Source organism: Thunnus thynnus, chromosome 7, assembly GCF_963924715.1.
Source record: "Thunnus thynnus chromosome 7, fThuThy2.1, whole genome shotgun sequence".
Classification (NCBI taxonomy): domain Eukaryota; kingdom Metazoa; phylum Chordata; class Actinopteri; order Scombriformes; family Scombridae; genus Thunnus; species Thunnus thynnus.
Genome location: NC_089523.1, coordinates 33,471,319 through 33,494,399, shown reverse-complemented (window position 1 = coordinate 33,494,399; position 23,081 = coordinate 33,471,319). Strand labels below are relative to the sequence as shown.

The 23,081-nt window shown below is 38.5% G+C and overlaps 1 protein-coding gene and 1 long non-coding RNA gene across 7 annotated transcripts in view; one reads left to right on the top strand and one right to left on the bottom strand.

Annotated features, from left to right (window-relative positions):
• LOC137186573 (uncharacterized) overlaps positions 1-23,081 on the bottom strand; it is a 126,440-nt gene that overhangs the window by 35,008 nt on the left and 68,351 nt on the right. The window lies entirely within an intron of this gene.
• Positions 1,904-23,081, top strand: part of LOC137186567 (latent-transforming growth factor beta-binding protein 4) — a 104,162-nt gene continuing 82,984 nt past the window's right edge. For all 6 annotated transcript variants that reach the window (XR_010929043.1, XM_067595603.1, XM_067595600.1 and 3 more), the window contains exons 1-2: positions 1,904-2,419; positions 13,203-13,273. Coding sequence is in view for 5 of the 6 variants with exons in the window: in XM_067595603.1 (XP_067451704.1) it covers positions 2,142-2,419; positions 13,203-13,273 (349 nt within the window). In the remaining variant the exon portion in view is untranslated. The remainder of the gene's footprint in view (positions 2,420-13,202; positions 13,274-23,081) is intronic.

Sequence of the window (23,081 nt, the reverse complement as noted above, 5' to 3'; positions counted from 1 at the left end):
TGACTCCCCCCATTGAGACCTGCTGATAGACGTCACAGCGGAGCAGAGGAGAGACACTGAGATAGTGATGTAATCGACCTGCACGTTGGTATTTGTTTTTTTTTTCTTCCTGAAAACAAATAATTTTAAAGATATTGTATGAAACAAATATTCGTAAAAAAAAAAAACCCACTATTTGTGCTTTGCCGAATAACGCGTACATGCTACGTATCATTATCTCCATCATAAACGGCCTGTATTAGGACTACATAACACACATTTACCAAATAAGATCAATATACCCAATAATGACTGTTACAAGCAACCATTTCAGCAGCTGAATGATCACAGAGCTCCAGGTGAGGCTGTGTTGTCCGTCTTTCCTTATATTAAGATGACTATGCACGTACTAGGGGTGTGCCCGAATACAAATACATGTTGCTTTGGGATGTGAGTTGCATTCAGGCTGGTTTCTGTTGGCCTCTTGTCTGTCTATGGTGTTGAGTGTTTCGGTTGTGTCTGACATTTTTTGTAGTATATGAGTTGAGTCTGTACTTTAGTAATAAGTTGATGTAAACCTATGGTTTTTATAGTGGTGTGGGAGGAAGGGGGGCACCTGCATTTATGCACAGTTAAAAACAAGTTTCCTTCCTGTACGGTGAAATTCCTCCTTTGCCTTCTAGTGTGAATGCTGGTGTGTGTGTGTTTGTGTGTGTGTGTGTGTGTGTGTGTGTGTGTGTGTGTGTGTGTGTGCGGGGCAAAGCTCCAGAGATGTTATATCGGGAGCGCTAAAACAGCGGACAGTAAAATGTCTTGGTTAAATGTCTAAACGTGCAATGTGGAATGTGTGTGTGTGTGTGTGTGTGTGTGTGTGCCACTGGGAAAATAAAATCTCTCTCCTACCAGTCAGTTGTGTTCCAGTGTGGTCAGAAGTCACCCAACAAACGTTTCTCAGTCCAACAACAGGTCTTGAAGACCACTCAGAAAAAGAACATACTTTAAATCAAACCTCCCTTTACCCACCAAGGTCCTAAGTGTTAAACCGGGACAAGACTGAGGCCGGGGAATAATCACAGAGGTTCCTCTCATGGGTCAATTTTCTTAACTAACAATAAAAGCTTAAGGTAAACAGAAGGGAAGTACATATGATGCATGAAGCCCCAATTAACTATCTGTCAGAGGCTGTCTGCATGAGTGCATGTGTGGTCTTAATGCCTGGTATTGTTTTGTTCTTAGTTGTGTGTCACATGTTCACAACATAACAAGGATAATGTAGGAACTGCTTCAAACGACGGGTTCACAGTTTATCAAGTGTGTCTTAAACCAACAGTCAGTCATCAAATGAGCATTAAACCTGTTTTTCTTGCTGTAATCATTCCTCCTGTTCATACTGACCATTAGAAGATCCCTTCATAATGACCTTACAATGGAAGTGATGGAGGACAAAATCCACAGTCCTCCTTCTATGCAAAAAAAAAAGGGAAACACTGTCCGAGGAAACACAAAGAGGGAATTTGATGATTAAAAAGACTGTAAATGTGTCAGATATCCACTTGATAATTCATGAACTGAAAAAGGAAATAGGGGGGAGGATAAAATGAGAATGAATCATAGAATGAAATGGTCTGTCATTGATTTACACTCTTAAAGTCTGATCATTTTCACTGTAAAATATTTTTCTTATTGCCTTTACTCATGGTAACCTGATGCTCAGTCTTACTGCTGTTTCTGCCTCTTTGCTGTGGTTCCACCTGCTCAATATTAAACAGTCTCAACAAAGCAAATTCCAGTCTGATATCATATCACATGAAACTATCAAATCCTCTCTCCAAAGCTGTATGCCACTGTCTTGCACTGTCAGGATATGATGAATGAATTCCTCATACAACTGGATCCGTGCCCCCTTTTTTTTCTTTTCTTTTTTTATCTTTCCCGTCCTCTTATTGGCCGCTGGAGCGCATCAGCTCACGCGCTGCTTGTATATAGCCTAAACCCCCTGAGGTCGGACCAGACCGCACTGGGAGCTGATCGTTGGGAGCTTTCAAGCGGTCAAACTGTCTCTCACATGCAAAATGCATTTTTCAGTGTTTTAATCAGATCGTATAAATATCGTGCAGTTATTTTGCGTTTCTAGTCTTGTGTGACATCTGTAACATCCGAACATGCGGCTGCGTCTCCTGATGGTCTGGATGGTAACTCTTCACCTCACAGCTGCAACTCGGTCCTCGGATCTGCAACCTGCTGCTCATCCTCACCGGGAGGAGGAAGGCGTGCAGCCCCGGTACCGGTACCACCAGACCCGGTGGAAAAGACAGAGCACCGGCACGCACTCACCGCTGCGGCTGGACGCCACGAAGCCGGCGGCGGCGGCGGTGAGGGGGACCGGGGCGAAGCTCCGAGGAGGGCAGCCCGGTGTCCGCAGGAGAGAAGCTCTGACCGGGTGAGCAGCAGAAATACTTTGTCTTAGTTTTTTTTAACTTTATATCTGTATAGTGTTGTGTAGTTGTACACAGGATTTGATATACTGTGTTACTTTGGTTATTGAAAAACACAGAAACCTGTTTCATTAACTGGTGAAAGATCCTTTTACTTATATACAAGCACAAGAATGTAAAAATACTTGTAAACGTCCTTCATTCAAAATCTTCTTTACTTAAGTAAAAAGTACAGAAATATCACCTGTATGTATGGAGGACCAAAACTGCCAAAATCAAAAATAAGTAAAGAAATGACTCAATAAATAAATTAATATGCCATTAAGTGCACCAAAAATAACGTAAAAAATAAATGTAGGCATTAAATAATTGATAAAATGTGTTTTCTTCTGTATGTATTTACCTTTATCTACCTTTCCAATTTAATTTCCAATTTTATTTATTCATTAAAAACATATTTATGTATTATTTCCCCTTTGCATATTCCCCCTATTTATTCCCCAAACTTATTCATTTTAGTTTTTTCTTTTTATGTTTCTTTATGCGTTTCTGCTTCATTATGCAAATGAGGGGGGTTGTCATTCAAAGTGTGTCATGGGGTCAACTTTTCACCAATCGGTTGATTGACATCAGAGTGCATAGATCCGCTAGAAGTGCTTCGCTCCCACACTGGTGGCCGGGCTGGAGAGGAGTGTTTGGTTTGAAAAGGAGCTGGTTAGAGGAGGGTTGTGATGGCGACGTCAGCCGGACGCTCGGTGTCGGAGCTGTTAAGAGAGGCGGCTGATAGACTAGAGGAGTTATCATAACATGCGGCGTGAGAACCGGGCAGACGTGCTGCTAGCGGCACTTAATGCGGTGCCGTTTCACCTCACAATGTTATAACGTTTGCTATCAGGCAGAGTTAGTAGTGATTGTCTACTGGTGAGACACTTACACACAACAGAAACTAACAGATCAGCTTGTTAAATCAGTTTTATGTTGCAGTGTCTGATTTAACTCTTAACTACGTTTACGGTGCTGCTGCAGAGCAGAGAGGACGTTACAAAGGGTTTCAAAGGTGACAATTTATACAAGTTATCAGAATAACAATCAAGTGTTTGGATGTATTAAAACGTTTTATGCAACTTCATAATTATTATCAAACAGATGCTGCATCAATGATCAGGCCACCAGCAGCTGATACTAACAAACATATATGAATAAAAACTATTAGTGCATTCTAATATTCTCCAACTACGTTGAGTACAATAAAGCACATTATGTAATAGAAATGTAGACCAAAGTTTAGTCTCACCACCGAAATTCAAAAACAGTTAGAAAGGTAGAAATCACAATCAAACTGATCAATAAGTGTTTTAACACAGAGTAACATCAGATAACCACCGATCTATAAAACACTGGTATGAAATATATTATATCTATTTTTGACTAGAATCTAGTGAGACAAACAAACGTTCTGCAGTGTTTAGTCTAGAATAGTAAACGCCTTGGCAGAGCCCACGAGGGCAGCGCTGTGCTGAGAGATGAGTCATCCTCTGTGTGGAAACTCTTCATTAAGGAAACTATGCATATAGGCATAACAGTGAATGTGAGCTGAGCAGTAAATGTACAGACTACAGTGTGTCAGTTAATAAATGCTGCAGCTTGTCAAGACAAAGAAAAGTCACGTCTGTTGTTTCCCCAACTGCTTGAAAAGTGAAGGGGGTTAGCTCCAAAGTTAGCAACGATGGGTTAGCCTAGCCTGAGGACGTGGTGAGGACCTGGAGCTGAGTCTCTCCGGTTGGAGCTGAGCTGCTGATGAAGGTGGAACTGATGAGGCAGCTGTGAGGAATCGAACCAGATATCAGCTTCACACATGCCTTCGCTTCAACATCCCATTTTTTAACTTTATCATATCCCAAAAAACATAACCCTTCTGTCCAGAATGAGCCTTTCACAACCGTGTTCTTCATCACAGAGGCAGCAGTGAAGTCCGTCTCTTCACCTGCATGAAAACCAGCTGCTGCTTTTTTTCCTGCTGCTGGGAAAGTGGACTTGATGTGGGAGTTAAGGACGTATAGTCGATCTATGACTCTGATGTCGATCAATCAATAGACGAACTGTCGACCCCATGACACCCTTTGAATGACAGCCCCCCTCATTTGCATAATGAAGCAGGAACGCATAAAGAAATGTAAAAAGAAAATGCAGAAATACATTCGTTTAGAATAAATTAAATAAATTAAAACAGAAATATCAATTTATGTCACATTTGATCAATTAATTAATGTCTACATTTATTTTAATATTATTTTTTTCTTGCATTTAATGTTATATTAAATAACTGACTCAATATATAATTATAATTATTTCTTTATTCATTTTTTAATTTTTGCAGTTTCAGTCCTCCATATGCACGTAGACAAAGTATCACAGTTAAAGTACAAAAGTATCAGCTTCATGTAATTAATGTAAAATATCCTGTGACTGATAATAGAAATGTATATATAAAAACATATATGTATATATATATATATATAAGTAGTACAATATTAATTTCTGAAATGTGTAAAATGTAAATACTCCATAAAGTACCGCCACACAGCACATAAGTAAAGTACTTAAATAAGTTTACTAATTATTATTATTATTATTATTATTATTATATTGATCAGAGCGGCGCTGCTGTTTAGTCTGTAGTGTGATAATTAACTAAAAATGGAAACACACAAGAATAATAACTTCATATTTCCAAAAACACACTGCAGGACAACAAAAGTGAACTCAGCCTGCATTAATCAACAACTCAGTTCATCATTTAGGAGTTTTTATTAAGAGAAAATGACAAATATATGATGGTTTCAGGGTTTTAAATGTGAGAATGTCCTGCTTTTCATCATCTTTTGGTTTTGGACTGTTGGTTGGATGAAAAATGAGACATTTGATGACGTCACCTTGGACTTTAGGTTATTGTGACGCACACGTTTTCTAGACCAAAATGATTAATGGAAAAAAATAATCTTTAAATAACCTTTTAAGGTGTTTGCATTGCACTAAAACAATCAGCTACATAACCAACGATGAGAATCCAGAACTATTTCTTCAGATTCCCACATTTCAAGGCGTCTTCAGACTGATATCAGTTTGTCAGATGAATGTTGGCGAATCGCAGCGTTATGATGGAAATAAGAGCAGCGACACGTCATCAGCTCGTCATCCGTCCTCAGAAAAGTCACACAAACCTCTTTTTCATTTTGCCTCCATCGTTCTGGTTTGTCTTTTCCTAAACTTTGCTAACATGTTGCTTAATGGCGTCATTTCATGTCGTATTCTGATTGGTTGGTTTGTAGTCGTGGGTCGCGGCAGCAGACACGTGGTGAGAAATTGGTTTTATATTTCAGTTACGTCTTTGCTTTCCAAAGCTCCAACTCGTCCACATAGACTGTATAAAATAATGGACGTAGCCTCACCGTGACGTCACCCGTTGGTTTTGAAGCCTTGAGTTCAACATTTTGACCGTAGCCATCTTGGATTTTTGGAGGCAGAAGTGACCATATTTGAGACGAGAGGGTGGAGCTGACCCTAACGCTAGCTGCTAGCTTGGTTAGCATGCTGCATTTACAGCAAGCGGAAACTCTGGGGCTGTAAAATGAAGCCGATGCAGAAGTGCGAAAACTGCAGTTCCTTGAACGACCACTTGAGGCTCCAAAAGTGAGTCAATCCCCATAGACCCCCATGTTAAAATGCCCAACTTTACAGCAGAAATAAGCATGTTTACAGCCTGGTACAAAAAACGGTTTAGATCTCTGTAGCTAATTTCCTCTTTCATGACAACTGTACGGGAGGTGAATTTTTTTATAACTCACCCGTTTAAATTTTATTAAGCCGTAAAGTTCTGCATAATGAAGGACATGGCTGCTTTGAGTGACAGGTCCGCCAGCCGCTAGGTGGCTTGTTTCAGCCATTCGGCCCCGCCTCTTTGCCCATTTTTGATTGGCTGGGAGTTAGGCAGCGGCTCACTCTGAGCTTCAAAACCGCTCTTCAGAAACCAACGAGTGACGTCACGGTAACTACGTCCATATTTTTATACAGTCTATGGTTAACTGTGATAATGCTAATGCTAATTTTGGCTAGCGAAAAAACCCCCGCCTTAAACAAAATATACTTTTAGTTCAACCAAACGCTGAACAAGACTTTTTAGGCGACCAGAATGTTACAATTAACTTCCATGAACTGAAAACACACTGAAATGGCTATGGCTATAATCTGGGGTTACGATAAGCAATGTATATAACCAACGTTGTTGCCGTGGTAATGACCTGTCAATCACAAGGTAGCCACGCCCTGAAGCAAACACTGCTTTTATTTTACTATAAATAGGACCATAATTTACAAAATGAACATCATGCTGTAATGAGGAAGACTTGAAACTAGTGATTGAGACCATAAACCTGTTAGAAAACATGTAGAACATCACATAACACACAAGTACATTATATTAGATGTAAAAGCAGGGAATAATGGTCATCAGAGGGTAAAAGGGTTTATAATTGTTAGAAACAGTGAGAGACGAGACGTGATAATTGTTTAAACGTGGAGATAAAGTGAGTCTCTGCTTCAGTCGTTCACCGTGTTGCTTCCTGCTGTTCACGTGAAGTGTGTAACGAATGAAACAAGATGGAGACGATGAGTCGGGAAGGAACCGTACAGCTGTTCTCTACCTGTAAATGTAAAGGCTGAGCGTGTTTGACCATAAAAAAAACAGCCGACCAATCAGAAGCCTGTCAGGTGTGTCGGACTGCAGACGCCTCAGGAATGTGTGAAATTCTCTCTACCGCTCTGTGTGTGTGTGTGTGTGTGTGTGTGTGTGTGTGTGTGTGTGTGTGTGTGTGTGTGTGTGAGAGACTGGCCTCAAGTGCAAGTCTGACTGACAGCTAAGTGATGGATGCAAAGTCAACACACACACACACACACAGATCACTGCTTTTAATCCTAAACCCTGTGAACTGACTGGCCTTATAAACTGTGTGTGTGTGTGTGAGTGTGTGTGTGTGTGTGTGTGTGTGTGTAAACAGAGCAGGTTTAAAGAAGAAGAAAACAGGCGTATTTGTATGAATGTGTGAAAAAGAGAAAGAGTCTTTCTTGACTTCAAAGTCCTGTCAGATGTTGACAACACACACACACACACACACACACACACACACACTCTGGTATCAGTGTGAGGACTCAGATCTGCTTTATAAAAAGACTCTAACATTTTCCCAGAGTCAAAGTTGATAATAATATATAATAATAATAATAATAATAATAATAATAATAATAATAATAATAATAATAATAATAATAAACAACAATCAGGGTTACAAGATGCCTCACAAATTACAAGACAATAAAATATCGGTGAAATTTCATCTATATTTCAACACAGGACTGGACGATATGACCCAAATCTCATATCATGATATAGCACATTGCCTGTAAATTCAATGAATATTTTATATAAAACGACCACATGGGAAGGTCTGTTTCTTATTACATTTCACATGAATCCTCCTGCTGACTGTGAATCTTTGTTATACGGTGTACCGCGGTGTAAAAGCTTCTCACAGTGTTTCAGTCTGGGGTTTCTTTTCTCATCTGTAGACTCTCCCCGTACTCTTTGACATGACTCTTGCGCAGGTGGTTAAAGAGGTTAGTGGTGTTTGAGTTTGACGAGGGGACCGGTTTTCTGGTCCGTGTCAGACTTTTCATACCCAAACCACGTCCATACGACAGAAGTAGCCCCTTCCTTCGTTGGACTCCTCCATGTTTGTTTATGGCGTCTTGCCTTCGTCCTTTGCCTCACATCCGACTGTGCTGAAGAACGCAAAGTCCTCATGTGATTTGTGACACCACGATATAACATAAAATGAAACGATATACGTCAAATGATATATATGGTCATATCGTATCAGCCCTATTTCAACATAGAGAGAAGAAACAAAAATTAAAAGAGCAACATACACAGAAAATACAATTTAAAAACAGTAATTTCAATCATCAAACACTGTTGGGGGGGGGGGGGGGGTTAGTACTTGGATGGGAGACCTTGTGGTGTTAGTGGGCCAGTAGGGGGGGCAGGCTTCCCTCTCTCTGGTCCCAATAAATCCCAGTGACCCCAGTGCAGTGACGGGGAAACTGTGCTGTAGGAGACGTCGTCCTTCAGATGATCTGAAGCTCATGTGTGTCGAACGCTTCGGTGCAAGATGGCTGCCGTGCATCTCAGAGTCAAAGGTGACGTCTACAAATGTCTTTGACCAACAGTCCAAAACTCAAAGATGTTCAGTTTACCATCATAGAAGACAAAGAAAGTCACAAAATCCTCATATCTGAGAAGCTTTAAGCAGCAAATATTTAATTAATGGACTAAATCTTTCAACTCTAATCTTGTTTTTTAAGTTTCCATCTTTCCAGCTGTTTTAAACTGAACAGACGGAGGTTAAATTACGTTTTTTTTTGCCTCCCTGCAGAGAAAAAAGAAAAGTTTCAGCTGAGTTTTGTGTTTATCTGAACTGTATTTATGCAGATTAAATGTATCTGAAGGGAAATTTCCTCTCTGGGTTTTTTTTCTCTGAGAGATCTGTGGAAGTAAAAACAGGAGATGAAAGGAGAAGCCAACAGACTGCTCAGTGTTCTCTCACCAGTTAAAAAGGAGACTTTTTTTTTGAAGTTGAAGGCGATGTTGAGAGTGTAGGCGCTGGTGGCGGCGGCGGCGGGCGAACACAGACTACATGGTGTTAGATGATCACTTCTTTTTTTTTGCTGATGCTTGTATTTTTCTGCACAGTAACACTCAGTGAACGCAGCAGCAGAACAAGAGAGCATCTGTCAATTCACTAAAACCTGATGTGAGGTGACGTCCGTACGCTTAAAGGACCGTACCGCCCGCTGTTTTTGCACGCTTTAAACCGATTATGAGGACTTCCGTAGAGTATAGCTGATCATTTTACCTCCATCAGTTCTCACATTGAGCTTCTAGTCAGCTGCTGGTTTCAGTTCATATCTATGAAAATCATCCTGAAACTTACTGCAGATGTTTAGTTACAGTGTGAGGGATTCATTAACTAATTAACTGATTAACTGACCAGTCGCTAAACCGAACAGAGATTGTGCAACCATAGTTTAATGATAACGAGTCACAGCAGGTCTGCTAGAGTTTGTACATGAAGCTGTAACAGGAGGATGCAGAGTTCAGTCTATTATAACAGATGATATAATGATTATTAAGACTTGTTAAGAAAGTCTTTGGTGATTAGACTCAACAGGGAGATTGTTTTAATAGAGGGACATCAACAAGATAAATCCCCCTCACAGAGTCCAGACACTGGTGGTGGCTGATGAAGCAGATGAAGCTAATGAAGCTAATAAAGCTGATGAAGCTGATGAAGTTGATGAAGCTAATAAAGCTAATGAAGCTAATGAAGCTGGTGACGCTGATAAAGCTGATGAAGCTAATAAGCTAATGAAGCTGATGAAGCTAATAAAGCTAATGAAGTTGATGAAGCTAATGAAGTTGATGAAGCTAATAAGCTAATGAAGCTGATGAAGCTAATAAAGCTAATGAAGTTGATGAAGCTAATAAAGCTAATGAAGCTAATGAAGCTGGTGACGCTGATAAAGCTGATGAAGCTAATAAGCTAATGAAGCTGATGAAGCTAATAAAGCTAATGAAGTTGATGAAGCTAATGAAGTTGATGAAGCTAATGAAGCTGATGACGCTGATAAAGCTGATGAAGCTAATAAGCTAATGAAGCTGATGAAGCTAATAAAGCTAATGAAGTTGATGAAGCTAATAAAGCTAATGAAGCTAATGAAGCTGGTGACGCTGATGAAGCTAATGAAGCTGATGAAGCTAATGAAGCTGATGAAGCTGATGAAGCTGATGAAGCTAATGAAGCTGATGAAGTTGATGAAGCTAATGAAGCTAATAAAGCTAATGACGCTGATGAAGCTAATAAAGCTAATGAAGCTGATGAAGCTAATAAAGCTAATGATGCTGATGAAGCTAATAAAGCTAATGAAGCTGATGAAGCTAATAAAGCTAATGAAGCTGATGAAGCTGATGAAGCTAATAAAGCTAATGAAGTTGATGAAGCTAATAAAGCTAATGAAGCTGATGACCCTGATGAAGCTAATGAAGTTGATGAAGCTGATGAAGCTAATGAAGCTGATGAAGCTGATGAAGCTGTGAAGACTAGGTGGTGATGGTGGGAGATGGAGCTGCTCGCATAACAGCAGCATTAACGCACTAAAGCAGAGAGAGAGAAACATTTAAAAAGATGAAGGGTAACAGTGCAGGTGTGTCGCTGTGCTGTTGGATAGATGTGATCTTTATTTACATGTGATTGTCAGGATGGTTTGAGAAATAAAACTACAGGCTTAAACTTGCAACAGATCGTCTTCCTGGCTGAACTTTCTCTAAAGCTCTTTTCCTTATAAAGTATAAAGACTTAAAGATTTAACCGTGTTTGTCTGTTCTAATGTTAGCTGCATGTCCCGCTAACTAGCTAACTACCTGCAGCAGTAACATAACACAGCTTACCGAGAGTCAAAGTAACATTTCATTATTTTTGGGAGGTTACAGGTTATGTTATACATAAGTTTTACACTCCAGAAACCTCGGCCTTACTTGTTACCTGAGATAATGTTACGTTCACCCAACACATCAGTTATTCCTCATCTTAAGTCTTTTCTCTAATGATGTTAAAAATACACATTCAAACATGTATGTAATCTAAACTGGGTTGTGTTTGAATGAAACAACAGTCAGATCTTTTTCCTCAACATATTTACAATACAACTAGTTATAAACTTCAGCACACTTTATCTCCATGTCTTCTACATGGATCATCAACTGGGGAAGCTGACTTTAGACTGGGACCATTAGCTAGAGTCAACTGGAAACATTAAAAAGTTGGACTGAAACAGTGTTTTTAACAGATGGAGCTCATGTTAGCTTAATTATCTTACTAGCTACAGCTGGTTAAAATCTGCTAGTGAGAGTTTTCATTTCGGCAAAACTGACGGTCGCTGACCAGAAATAAGAAGCTGCTTGTGTTAACCCCTCCAAAATAAAAGTAAAACTGCATATTAGAGCAGTGAAGCGTGAGCAGCAACTGCTTCCTGAAGTGTTTCTCCTTGTTCTGTATTCTCATTTCAAATATTTCTTTAATCGACGTAACTGAACACAGAAACTCTTCTGATAATATAACGATCCTACAGGTTAATATTTACATTATTTACACTTCGTTTCTCATGTTTTGTCCATGATTTTGGCGGATGGCTCAGAATACTACAATACCCACAAGCCTCGGCTGCTGTTGCTATGGAGAGGAAGCCAATCAGAGGTGAATCAGAGCGCTTCGTCGGTGAAGTTGTAAACAAAATGTGTCGCCATAGTTACTTAATTCACTCAAAAGTGACCCAGAAATTAAAAGTGAACAGATTTAATTTGGTCGATTAATCGATTGGTTGATCAACAGAATATTAATCGCTAACTATTTTGATAATTGATTAATTGTTTTGAGTCATTTTGCAAGAAAAAAACATTTCTCTGATTCCAGCTTCTTAAATGTGAATATTTTCTGGTTTTAAGACATTTAAAGATGTCATCTTGGACTTTAGGAAACACTGAAACCATTTTATGGACCAAACAACTATATAAATAACTATTAATCGAGAAATTAATCAACAGATTAATCAATAATGAAAATAATTGTGAATAAAATGTACATTCAGAGTTAAGACAGTTTAAATGCGGTGCTCTATATAGTGATTTCAGACACAGACTGTGAGACCTGACCAGACTGTCTGTCTGTGTGTATACAGGTTTAATACTCAAAACACACACACTCACACACATATATATACACACACACACATACACACACACACACATACACACACACACACATATACACACACACACACATCTTGGTGTGTAAGTGTGTGTGTTAGTCGATGGCAGTGTGTGAAGTGGGGGCCTCCTCTGCTGCTACAATACAGCCAGTACACTGTGAGTAATGATTAAATCCTGTTCAGAGAGGCCGTGTCCTCCCTCAGTCGGCTACATGTAAAAAACATCTTTTTCACAGAAGGGGGACCGGTTCACACATTATTTATTCTTTTTATTCTTTTATTCAGGCTGCAGCTGCTTCATCTCGTCCGCTTTTTCAAACGCGGCGGTGAAACTTCTCAAACGAGCATCTTAGCGCATTTGACTGACACACACACACACTTCCTGTTACACACACAGCTGTGAGGTCACACCGGCTTGTCACTTTTCTTTTGAGGGGGGGGGGTTCTGACCCAGTGTTGGTCTGCTAATTGACTCCTTTTCCCAGAACAGTCATGCTGCACACTGGGAGATATTTGTCATTAAAAACCAGTGAGAACCACCAGTTGAGTTTCCAGAAAATCCACAGTGTGTCTATACGTTTATTTAAAAGTTGATGTGAAGCTTATATTCAGCTTCATCAGTCTGAGTTAGTCATATCAAGTGGATATCTGACACATTTACAGTCTTTTTAGCATCAAATTCCCTCTTTGTGTTTCCTCGGACAGTGTTTCCCTGTTGAGCTGCAGGTGGAAGTACAGTAACAAAAAGAGGGACTTTGGCACTAAAAAGACTGTAACGTTGAAAGATATCTACTTGATTTGACTCATTTGGACGCTGAAGCTTCATATTAGCTTCAGTTTTTGGAGACGCCCTCCGCCATTCCTCTATTATTGTCTTAAATAACATCTTGTATCTTCTCTCTCTCTCTTTAGTCCTCATGTATGTGGAGATACTTGTTGTGTCGGATGGATGTTTTCGCCCAAAACCAGGAGATGCACCAAACGTGAGTACAGACTGATGTCAGCGTTTAAAACTCACCGTTTCCTACTTTATCACCTGAAGATAAACACTTCAAATGTTTTTAACTGGTTGAATCTGATGATATTCTCTAGTTATGTGTGTGTGTGTGTATCTTATTCCTCTGTTGATCCAACACACATCATCCTGCTGCCAGAAAAACTCACCAGAGGACCGAAATGTAGATTCATCCGCTGCAGAAAATAGTTCCCAACAAATGCACTATTTCCCCTTGTTTGTTTGTTTGTTAAAAACTGAATGATTTTAAAATATTAAACTACACACATTTTATTAGGAGCAGCTGTGCAATCTAACAACAGCTCTGCCATAAATTCTACTTTTATGAGGATTATACATTTTCAGTTGTTGACAGAAAGGTGATAATTCATAATAATAAACTTTATTTATATAGCCATTTTCTTAACAGTGTTACTTTTTATCTAGTTTTAAGCCATATTTTTATGATAAACTTTTTAGATCTTGGTGGTTTTTAACTGTAAATATTATAACCAGATAAAGGATTTTAGTCATCGGATGTCTGGATCTTAAATTATCAGAGAAACAAGCTGAGCTAACGTTAGCAGCAGCTTGGCTAACAGCTCGTCTGAACGTCCTCTGTCTGCTGAACACTGAAACTGTTTCATTCAGTGTTTCTACTGGTTTTAATCTCTGAGTCTGAGAGGAGACGTCTCGATGAAACGATGAAGACAACAACTCCCATGATCCCACGCTACTTCACGACATCATCAAACTGCATCTTCTGTTATTGTTTTAAGCAGCAGAAATTACATATTGTGTCTTTAATGGGGTGCACAAAATACTGGAACACTTTTAAATTAGCACCTACACACCCACGGCCTCTCCAGCTTTTACTGAACGCTTTTAAATTCAGATTTTATTTAAAAAGGTAAAAACAAACTTAAATGTTAAACCTGTCGCTGTGATCCAGATGAGTTTTATTAGAGGACAGACAGCAGTTTTCTGTTAGAGGAGCTTTAATATCTGCAGCTGCTCCGCTGTTTTATTACGACATGACGGCTGCAAACCGACCAGATAAACGATAAAAAAACACATGTGGAGGAAAAATGTTCAGGTAGAAAACTTACACATGTCTTAATGAATCAAAGCAAGATCTTATTTTGTGATTTGGTCTAAAACAGAATCATTTATACACTGTTTTATATTTTCAGTACATTATATCAGGTTGATGGTTTGAATGTTATATTTATAACTGACTCCATTAAATTCAGTTTTGGGCCGTTTTAAATCTGCTAATATTCCAAATACTTTCATTTTTATTAACCTTGTGCTTTACAAATATAATTAACCTCTTGTAAAAATGTTGTTTTTTCACTTTGGCTTTAGTCTGGATTAAACAAACAGGATGTATTGTGTTAATCAGAGAGCTTTAGAGCTGCTGGTGGGTGTTTTTAGCCTTTATGCTAATGTAGGCTAAGCAGCTGCTGGCTGTAGCTTCATATTTAACTTTTGCTTTTAAAATTCAGGTTATAGGAAGCTCTGGAGGCAATTATACACTATATCAATTATGTGTAATTTTAATGTTGTACTGATCACCAGATGAACCACGTGGTCCGAGAGGAGAAAAACTATTTTGCCTTTTCCTCACTTGTAGAGGAAACCAAACACGTTTTCACAAATGGAAGTTTGAAGAAAGCAATGAGAAGACATTTCACCTCTAACGTCTGAAGGCAGCCAGGATTATTTATTTATTTATGTATTTATTGGGACCATGTACAGTGTTTAAACATAAATGTTACCATTTGATGTACCAGAGTTTAGCTTATAGCTAATTTTCATCTGCAGTCCCTTCAGCAGGTCACAATTAAAACATATAACAGCACAATAACAAACAGTACAAAGCAAAAAAACACACAGGACTCATAATACAAAATACAAAAGCTACACATAACAGCACATCAGTAGGGCTGCTGGTCGATTAGTTGGTCGATATGCTCTCGTCAGGCTAAATTCTCATTGGTCGAATAATCTCCGTGTTATTTTCATAAGGAGAAAAGTGCTACATCAACAGCTTTCCAGGATTAATCCATTATTTCCTGCGGCGGGGGGGACAGACTAACAAATTACCTGTGAAAACAACGGGGGTGTATTCAAAACACCCCCGTTTTCACAACTTTGAACTCGCCCAATTTAATGCAGACTGCTGGGTCTAACTGTACTCAACGTTTACTGAACGTTTACTGAATCAGTGTTTCTCCTATAATTATAACAACGAGAACTCCCGCCAGGCCAAAAAAAAAATTTTTTAAAGCCAAAAATAACGCCAAATATCCATTCATTCGGAAATCTATAGCGTTTGGGAGCCTCTATGCAGCCTGTTCCGGTATGAGTCAACCGCTGTGTCGTTGCCATGGAAACTATTGGTAGCGTAACTCCGTTAGGAATTCGGCATTGCTTAGTATGTTTGCGTAGCGAGCGGCAGAGACGGTGGATGCCAGCGGAGCAGAGGAAAAGGTTAGTAGTAAGTCAGTAATGTCAGTTAATACATTTTAAAAAGTCACGTCTGTTGTTTCCCCAAGTGCTGGAAAAGTGAAGGAGGTTAGCTCCAAAGTTAGCAACAATGGGTTAGCCTAAGCTGTAGATGCTAAACAGAGAAATGTGTGACTGCTGAGTTCAATCTGTCCCTTTACATCCAACCTCCCCGCCACTAACCGATTAGTTGAAGATTATGTACGATTTCAGTCGACCAATATTTTCTTCAGTTGACTACAGCCCTACACATCACATGCACCCATAATGTCAACTAGAAATTAATAATCTAAACTTGTCAAATTAAAAGCAAGATTATTTGCGTTCATGAGAAGAACCATGAGATGAAATTTAGATTCAGAGGTAACAGAGCTGAGTAGCTTTTAGCAGATTGTTTTAATGTGGTTGAACTGTGGCTCTTCATATCATCAGGTAGGACGTTTCACTGAGTTGTGGCTTTCACAGAGAAAGCTGACTGTCTGGTCCAATCTATAGAGGATGTTCTGGAGGATCTAACAGAATTTACTGAGCTGTACGTCCTCTTTCTCACTAGACGCACATGTTCTTTGCACTTATTGTTCATCCACCTGTATCCATGAAGAGTCTTTATTAACTGGACGACATCCATGCAGGATATTATAAGGCATCTCAGAGATAAGACAGCGTTGTGTTTAAAGCACATCCACACGTCTTAGTCTAAGATCAAATAAGACCTTATTAAACCCCAGTGATCCACAGTGAGAGAGTACGCAGGATGAGAGAATGATACGAATTCTGTTAAATCAAAAGCACAAATGAGTTTGTTTTTTTTTCTCCATGACTCCTCCCAGGCTTTATATGAAACTGTTATTTATTATTCAAAAAAATATTTTTAATATGTTCAAAAAGAGGAGATACCAGCTTCAAAATAAAAATCAACTACATGTCCCAGAGAGCTTTGCTGTAAGAACCATCCAATCAGAGAGCTTTAGTTATTTATTATAGTTATTTTGATTAATATTGTTGCTGTCAGACGGAGATTTAAGATCCTTTAGTCTCCACTATGTGAGTTCATCAGGAGCGAAACGTAAGGTATTATGAGCTTGATGTAGTTAAAGTGTTGCAGTAAAAGTACACAAGTATTATGAGCTTGATGTAGTTAAAGTATTGCAGTAAAAGTACATAAGTATTATGAGCTTGATGTAGTTAAAGTATTGCAGTAAAAGTAGTGGTTTGGTCCCTCTGACTGAGGGATGGTTAAAATGATTTTTTTGGTAATTTACAAAGCTAGATATTGTTATATCTAAATGTGCTCAAGAATCATTTCAATGACCAGTTGCGTTTGAATATCCAGTCATGAGAATCATGACACATCAGGTACAGACAAACATGTTTTGCCGCTGTTTGCTAGCTAGCTTTCTCTGTGGATCCTGTGCCAGTCAGTAACCCTCTCTGTTGTGAGTCAGGGGTTTCCATTGTTACTGTCACAAAATCAAAAGCAAGGAACAAATTGAAAACAGCTTTGAATGCTACTCTGCATGTCCGCCTCTCACACATCCCACCACGACTTGTACTCATGATTTCCCAGAAGCCCTCAAGTGTCTCATTGAGGGGAAGCAGAATATTTATTTTGGTCATTACAACACATATTTACAACCCAGTTTTTTATTCATTTATTTGGGATGGTGGTCCTCAGAAATGTTTTTAACAATCAGAAGTGGGCCTTAAGTTACAGAAGGTTGAGGAATCCCTGGTTTAAAGGACTGTTGCACTCTAAAGAAAGTTTGTGCATTTTTTTTCCTCTGTGCTCAACTTTGACAGAGAAAACTAAATAAAAGGAACAATCTAACAGATTTGAGTGTATGAACCCTTTTTTGTGCTTTGAACTTTGGTTGCATGCAGCCTGGTCCCCCTTGGTGGGTGAGACGAGGGGGGGGGGAGGATGTGACACTTAGTTATTTTGAATTTAAGACGCAACATGAGCTTTAACCGCTGCTTTTAATGATGTTATCTTGTTGTTTCCTGTTCTTCTACAATGTTTTAATGGCGCCGACTGTTTATCTGATCTTTAAATGATTTTCGAGAAATTCAGTCAACATTTGTTTAGATGGAAACTTAACTTAAAGAAGAGATTCTATTACATCTCAGCAGTGGTGGAAGAAGTATTCAAATCCTTTACTGAAGTAAAAGTACCAATAATAGCAATGTAAAAATACTCCATTACAAGTAAAAGTGCTGCATGAAAAATAGTACTACAGTAAAAGTACATAAGTATTATGAGCTTGATGTAGTTAAAGTATTGCAGTAAAAGTAGTGGTTTGGTCCCTCTGACTGAGGGATGGTTAAAATGATTTTTTTGGTAATTTACAAAGCTAGATATTGTTATATCTAAATGTGCTCAAGAATCATTTCAATGACCAGTTGCGTTTGAATATCCAGTCATGAGAATCATGACACATCAGGTACAGACAAACATGTTTTGCCGCTGTTTGCTAGCTAGCTTTCTCTGTGGATCCTGTGCCAGTCAGTAACCCTCTCTGTTGTGAGTCAGGGGTTTCCATTGTGACTGTCACAAAATCAAAAGCAAGGAACAAATTGAAAACAGCTTTGAATGCTACTCTGCATGTCCGCCTCTCACACATCCCACCACGACTTGTACTCATGATGAGCTTGATGTAGTTAAAGTATTGCAGTAAAAGTACATAAGTATGATGAGCTTGATGTAGTTAAAGTATTGCAGTAAAAGTACATAAGTATTATGAGCTTGATGTAGTTAAAGTATTGCAGTAAAAGTAGTGGTTTGGTCCCTCTGACTGATATATTATTATATATGACATCATTAGATTATTAATAGTGAAGCATCAGTGTTAGAGCAGCATGTTACTGTTGTAGCTGCTGGAGGTGGAGCTAGTTTACACTACTTTATATACAGTTAGCTAGTTTAGTCCAGTGGTTCCCAACCTAGGGGTCGGGCCCCTCCAAAGGGTCAGCAGATAAATCTGAGGGGTGGTGAGATGATTAATGGGAGAGGAAAGAAGAAAAAACAAAGTTCTGATACACAAATCTGTTTTCAGTTTTTGGACTTTTTCTCTAATCTTTGATTTTTGCTGAAATATTGGATCATTTGAACATTTATTGAAATGAAAGCATGTGAGAAGTTTAGAGGGAAAAATCACTATTTGGTGAAGCTGTTAACAACTCATAGACATGTGAAATGTGACCCCGACTACACACTGCTTTTTGTAAGACGTCAAAAGCCAAAAAGGTTGGAAACCACTGGTTTCATCTTTAACAATGTGTTGTATTTTAAAAGCTTGTTATATTATCCATTGTGTCAAATCTTCATCTGAAAAGTAACTAAAGCTGTCAAATAAATGTAGTGGAGTAGAAAATACAATATTTCCCTCTGAAATATAGAAAGTAGCATCACATGGAAATACTCAGTAAAGTACAAATACCTCAAAACTGTACTGAAGTGAAGGACTTGAGTAAATGTACTTAGTTACTTCCACCGCTGATCTTTACTGTTCTACACAAACGGGTAAAAGCTCTCTGAGTCCTTCAACATCCGCCTGGAGTCAGAAACTGCTGAACAGATTATCACAGACTGTACGTACAGTCATACTGTGTCACGTCTCACAGCTCAAAGTGTGAATTTATGGACACTAGAATCCATATGCAGAGCTGGGATTTATGACCGGATCAATGCTGCTAAAGGGATTTACAGTGATTGTGGACTTTATGGTTACCACACTGAGTCTAAAGTGTAGTTTATATAATCCACATGCAGGAGCAGCTTCACTGCAGACCGGAGACTGTAAAGACCGAGGTTCAAGCAACTAAAACAGTAAAGGATCCACTTAAATGTTAAAGGACGAGTTCACAGTTTATCAAGTGTTTTAAACCAACAGTCAGGAGCTCAAATGAACATTAAAGCTGTTTTTTCTCGCTGTAATCATTCCTCCTGTTCATACTGACCATTAAAATGTATTTGAAAGTTTATCTGAAGCTAATATGAAGCTTCAGCGTCCAAATGAGTCAAATCAAGTAGATATCTTTCAGCGTTACAGTCTTTTTAGTGTCAAAGTTCCTCTTTTTGTTACTATACTTCCACCTGCAGCTCAACAGGGAAACACTGTCCGAGGAAACACAAAGAGGGAATTTGATGCTAAAAAGACTGTAAATGTGTCAGATATCCACTTGATATGACTAACTCAGACTGATGAAGCTGAATATAAGCTTCACACAGACTTTTAAATGACTGTGTGGACACACTACAAGCTGATATTATATTGCAAGATCTGATATTTTGGTAGAAAACAGCTGATATTTTACTGATATGTTCAGTTTGACACTTTCCTCGTTATGTTTATAAAAATCTTAATCTGAGTGGCTTTACATTTCCTCCAAAACGCACTTCCTGTTGTAAATTAGTTGTATATAAACGAGACGAGCTGCACACACACACACACACACACACACACACACACACACACACACACACACACACACACACACACACACACACACACACACACACCCAAATGGTTTCTTTCAGGTCAGGGATTACGACTGGGCTCTGAATGGCCTGCAGAGAGCAGAAACTCGTGAATGGAAACAGATTTACCCTTTCTGTCTGAAGGCTTACACACACATACACACACACACACACACACACACACACACATACACACACACACACACACACACACACACACACACATATACACACCTAAGTCCCAGTGGGCTCAGTGCCCACGGAGTAAAGCTTTACTGTTTGGTCACATTGTCCTGGTAGAAGAAAACTGTGGTCAGGAGTCTGGACACCACAAACAAACAGCACAGAGTTGTATAACGACAGAGAGACACTGGACCCCCCTGTCTCTCTCTCTCTCTCTCAAATTCAAATTCAAATTCAAATAAGCTTTATTGGCATGAACAAAAAAGGACATGTTGTTGCCAAAGCAGTTTTCAGAAGATTCATATAATACATATTAAATATACAGGTGTCACGTGCAGGTTCTATATTACATTGATGCAGTCCATTCTTTGATTGCAATACAAGACAGAACAACACATTTTGATAGAATTTGATGCAGCTACTTAATATCTTATAAATATAGGTTTTCCAGTGATTGTGAGTCCCTCAGGCTGTGGCAGGCAGATATGTGTTTATCTGTTAGAGGAGCTGCTGGACCTTCAGCCAGGAGAACGGCCAGTTTCTCCTCTGGAGCTAACATGTGGAGGTTTGGTATTTTCTTGGCTATTTCCTGGCAGTGGAAGTCTCTTACTGAAGAGAACTTCTCACGGTGGAGGAGGAGGAAGGGAATCTCTGTCTCTACCTCCCCTTGTCGAGAAGTGAGCACAGACACGCTCCTCTCTGGGCACCATGTCTGTCTGTAACTTCCTGTTTCTACTGCCAGTCGGTCACTGAGCCTGTCTCTCTCTCTCTCTCTGTCTCTCAATTCAATTTAATTCAATTCAAATAAGCTTTATTGACATGACAGATCAGAAATCTACATTTCCAAAGCAGTACAGAAAATTATAAACATTGACAGATGATTAATAATTCTACAATAACATATAAATATAAACAATAATATTAAATACAATATAATAAAAAGCATTTTTACAGATGTAATCACACAGAAACATTTACTACAGAGCTTGTTTCTCTCAGATTATGACAAGACTTAATGTATTTTGCAGCTTTTACTGCACATTGACTTTTCTCCCCACACAGACAGGACAGTTTCTGAAGATCAGGGAGGTCTCTCTCTCTCTCTCTCTCTCTCTCTCTCTCTCTCTCTCTCTCTCTCTCTCTCTCTCTCTCTCTCTCTCTCTCTCTCTCTCTCTCTCTCTGTCTCTTTGTCTCTCTGTGTTTTTGTCCAAACGTTGCAAATTTGAACAAGTCGGACAAAGAAAATGCAGATCATTATTTGTTCTTCCATCAACTCTACTGAAGAGAGTAAAAAAACAGTTCCAACTTTCACAAAGTTCTCTTAACTGAAGGTTTGTTTATTGGCTCCCGGTGAGACGTGAACTGAATGTAAGTGAAATGTAATATTTAACATGTGAAAAAGATCATTACACATGTGAACTGACACATTTTTATCTGTGATGTTTAAATTGCACATGTGAACTATAGTTTCTAATGTGGAAATCACGTGTGTATCTTTAAAGATCAACTGTGATTAAAGACAACATGTTTGTTTTTTTTAGGTTTTCACATGAATTGCAAACCTCAACATGTGAAATATTTACTGAAATATTTCACATGTGATGTTGTGGTTTCACATCTGAACTAAAATTTCATGTGTATTTTTAAAAAACACGTGATTAAGACATGTTTTCAACTTTTCACATTAATACAAATCTTAAAAAAAAATTACACATTTACTGTAATGTTCTTGTTTCACATGTGAATCTTTGCTTCACATTTAGAAATGACGTGTATCTTAAAAATTCCACAATTTTACACGTAAACTGAAACATTTCACATTTGACGTTTTCATTTCACATGTAATGTAAAACTATGTGATTTCAGTTTTACATTAACACAAACCTTAACATGTGAAAAAGATCATTACACATGTAAGCGGAATAATTTTCATGTGAAAGATTCTAATTTTACGTGAATGTAAACCGTCACATGTGGAAAAACAAATTTTCATATGTGAAGTGAAACATTTAACCTTTCACTTTAATTTCTCATGTGATTAGATGTGTTTCACATTCACTTGAATGTGAAAGTGTGTTTGACTGGTGCTGTATATTATATTTTATATCAATCCTGCTAAGTTTGATCTGAACATCATCACTTAAGAACATTATATGAAAACACAGACGCCTTGAAAATATCACAACCAGTAAAGAGGGTAACACATCAGGTTACAGGTCGTTCACAGTCCAGGTTTGTAAGACATTTGAGTACATTAATCTCATTGACATAAATACATATTAGTGTAGAAATAACTAGACAAAACAAACAAAACAAAAAAAACAATATACTGCATTAACCTTATTAAAATAAAACTTGTCTTCCTATGAACATTTGTACAAACAATGTCACACACACACTCATAAATCCATGGAAATCCTCTCCTTATATCACAGTAGTAGTCCATTGGAGATTAAATAAAGTCAGGTCTGTCTACTTGATCCATTTTAACCACATTCCCCTAAATGTTTCCATTTGCATTTTTATAGAAAATGTTATTCTTTCCATTATGTAAATTTCATAAATAATTTTTAACCAATCCTCTAGTGATTGAGCATCTGGTTGCAACCACTTCCGAGTCGAGGCT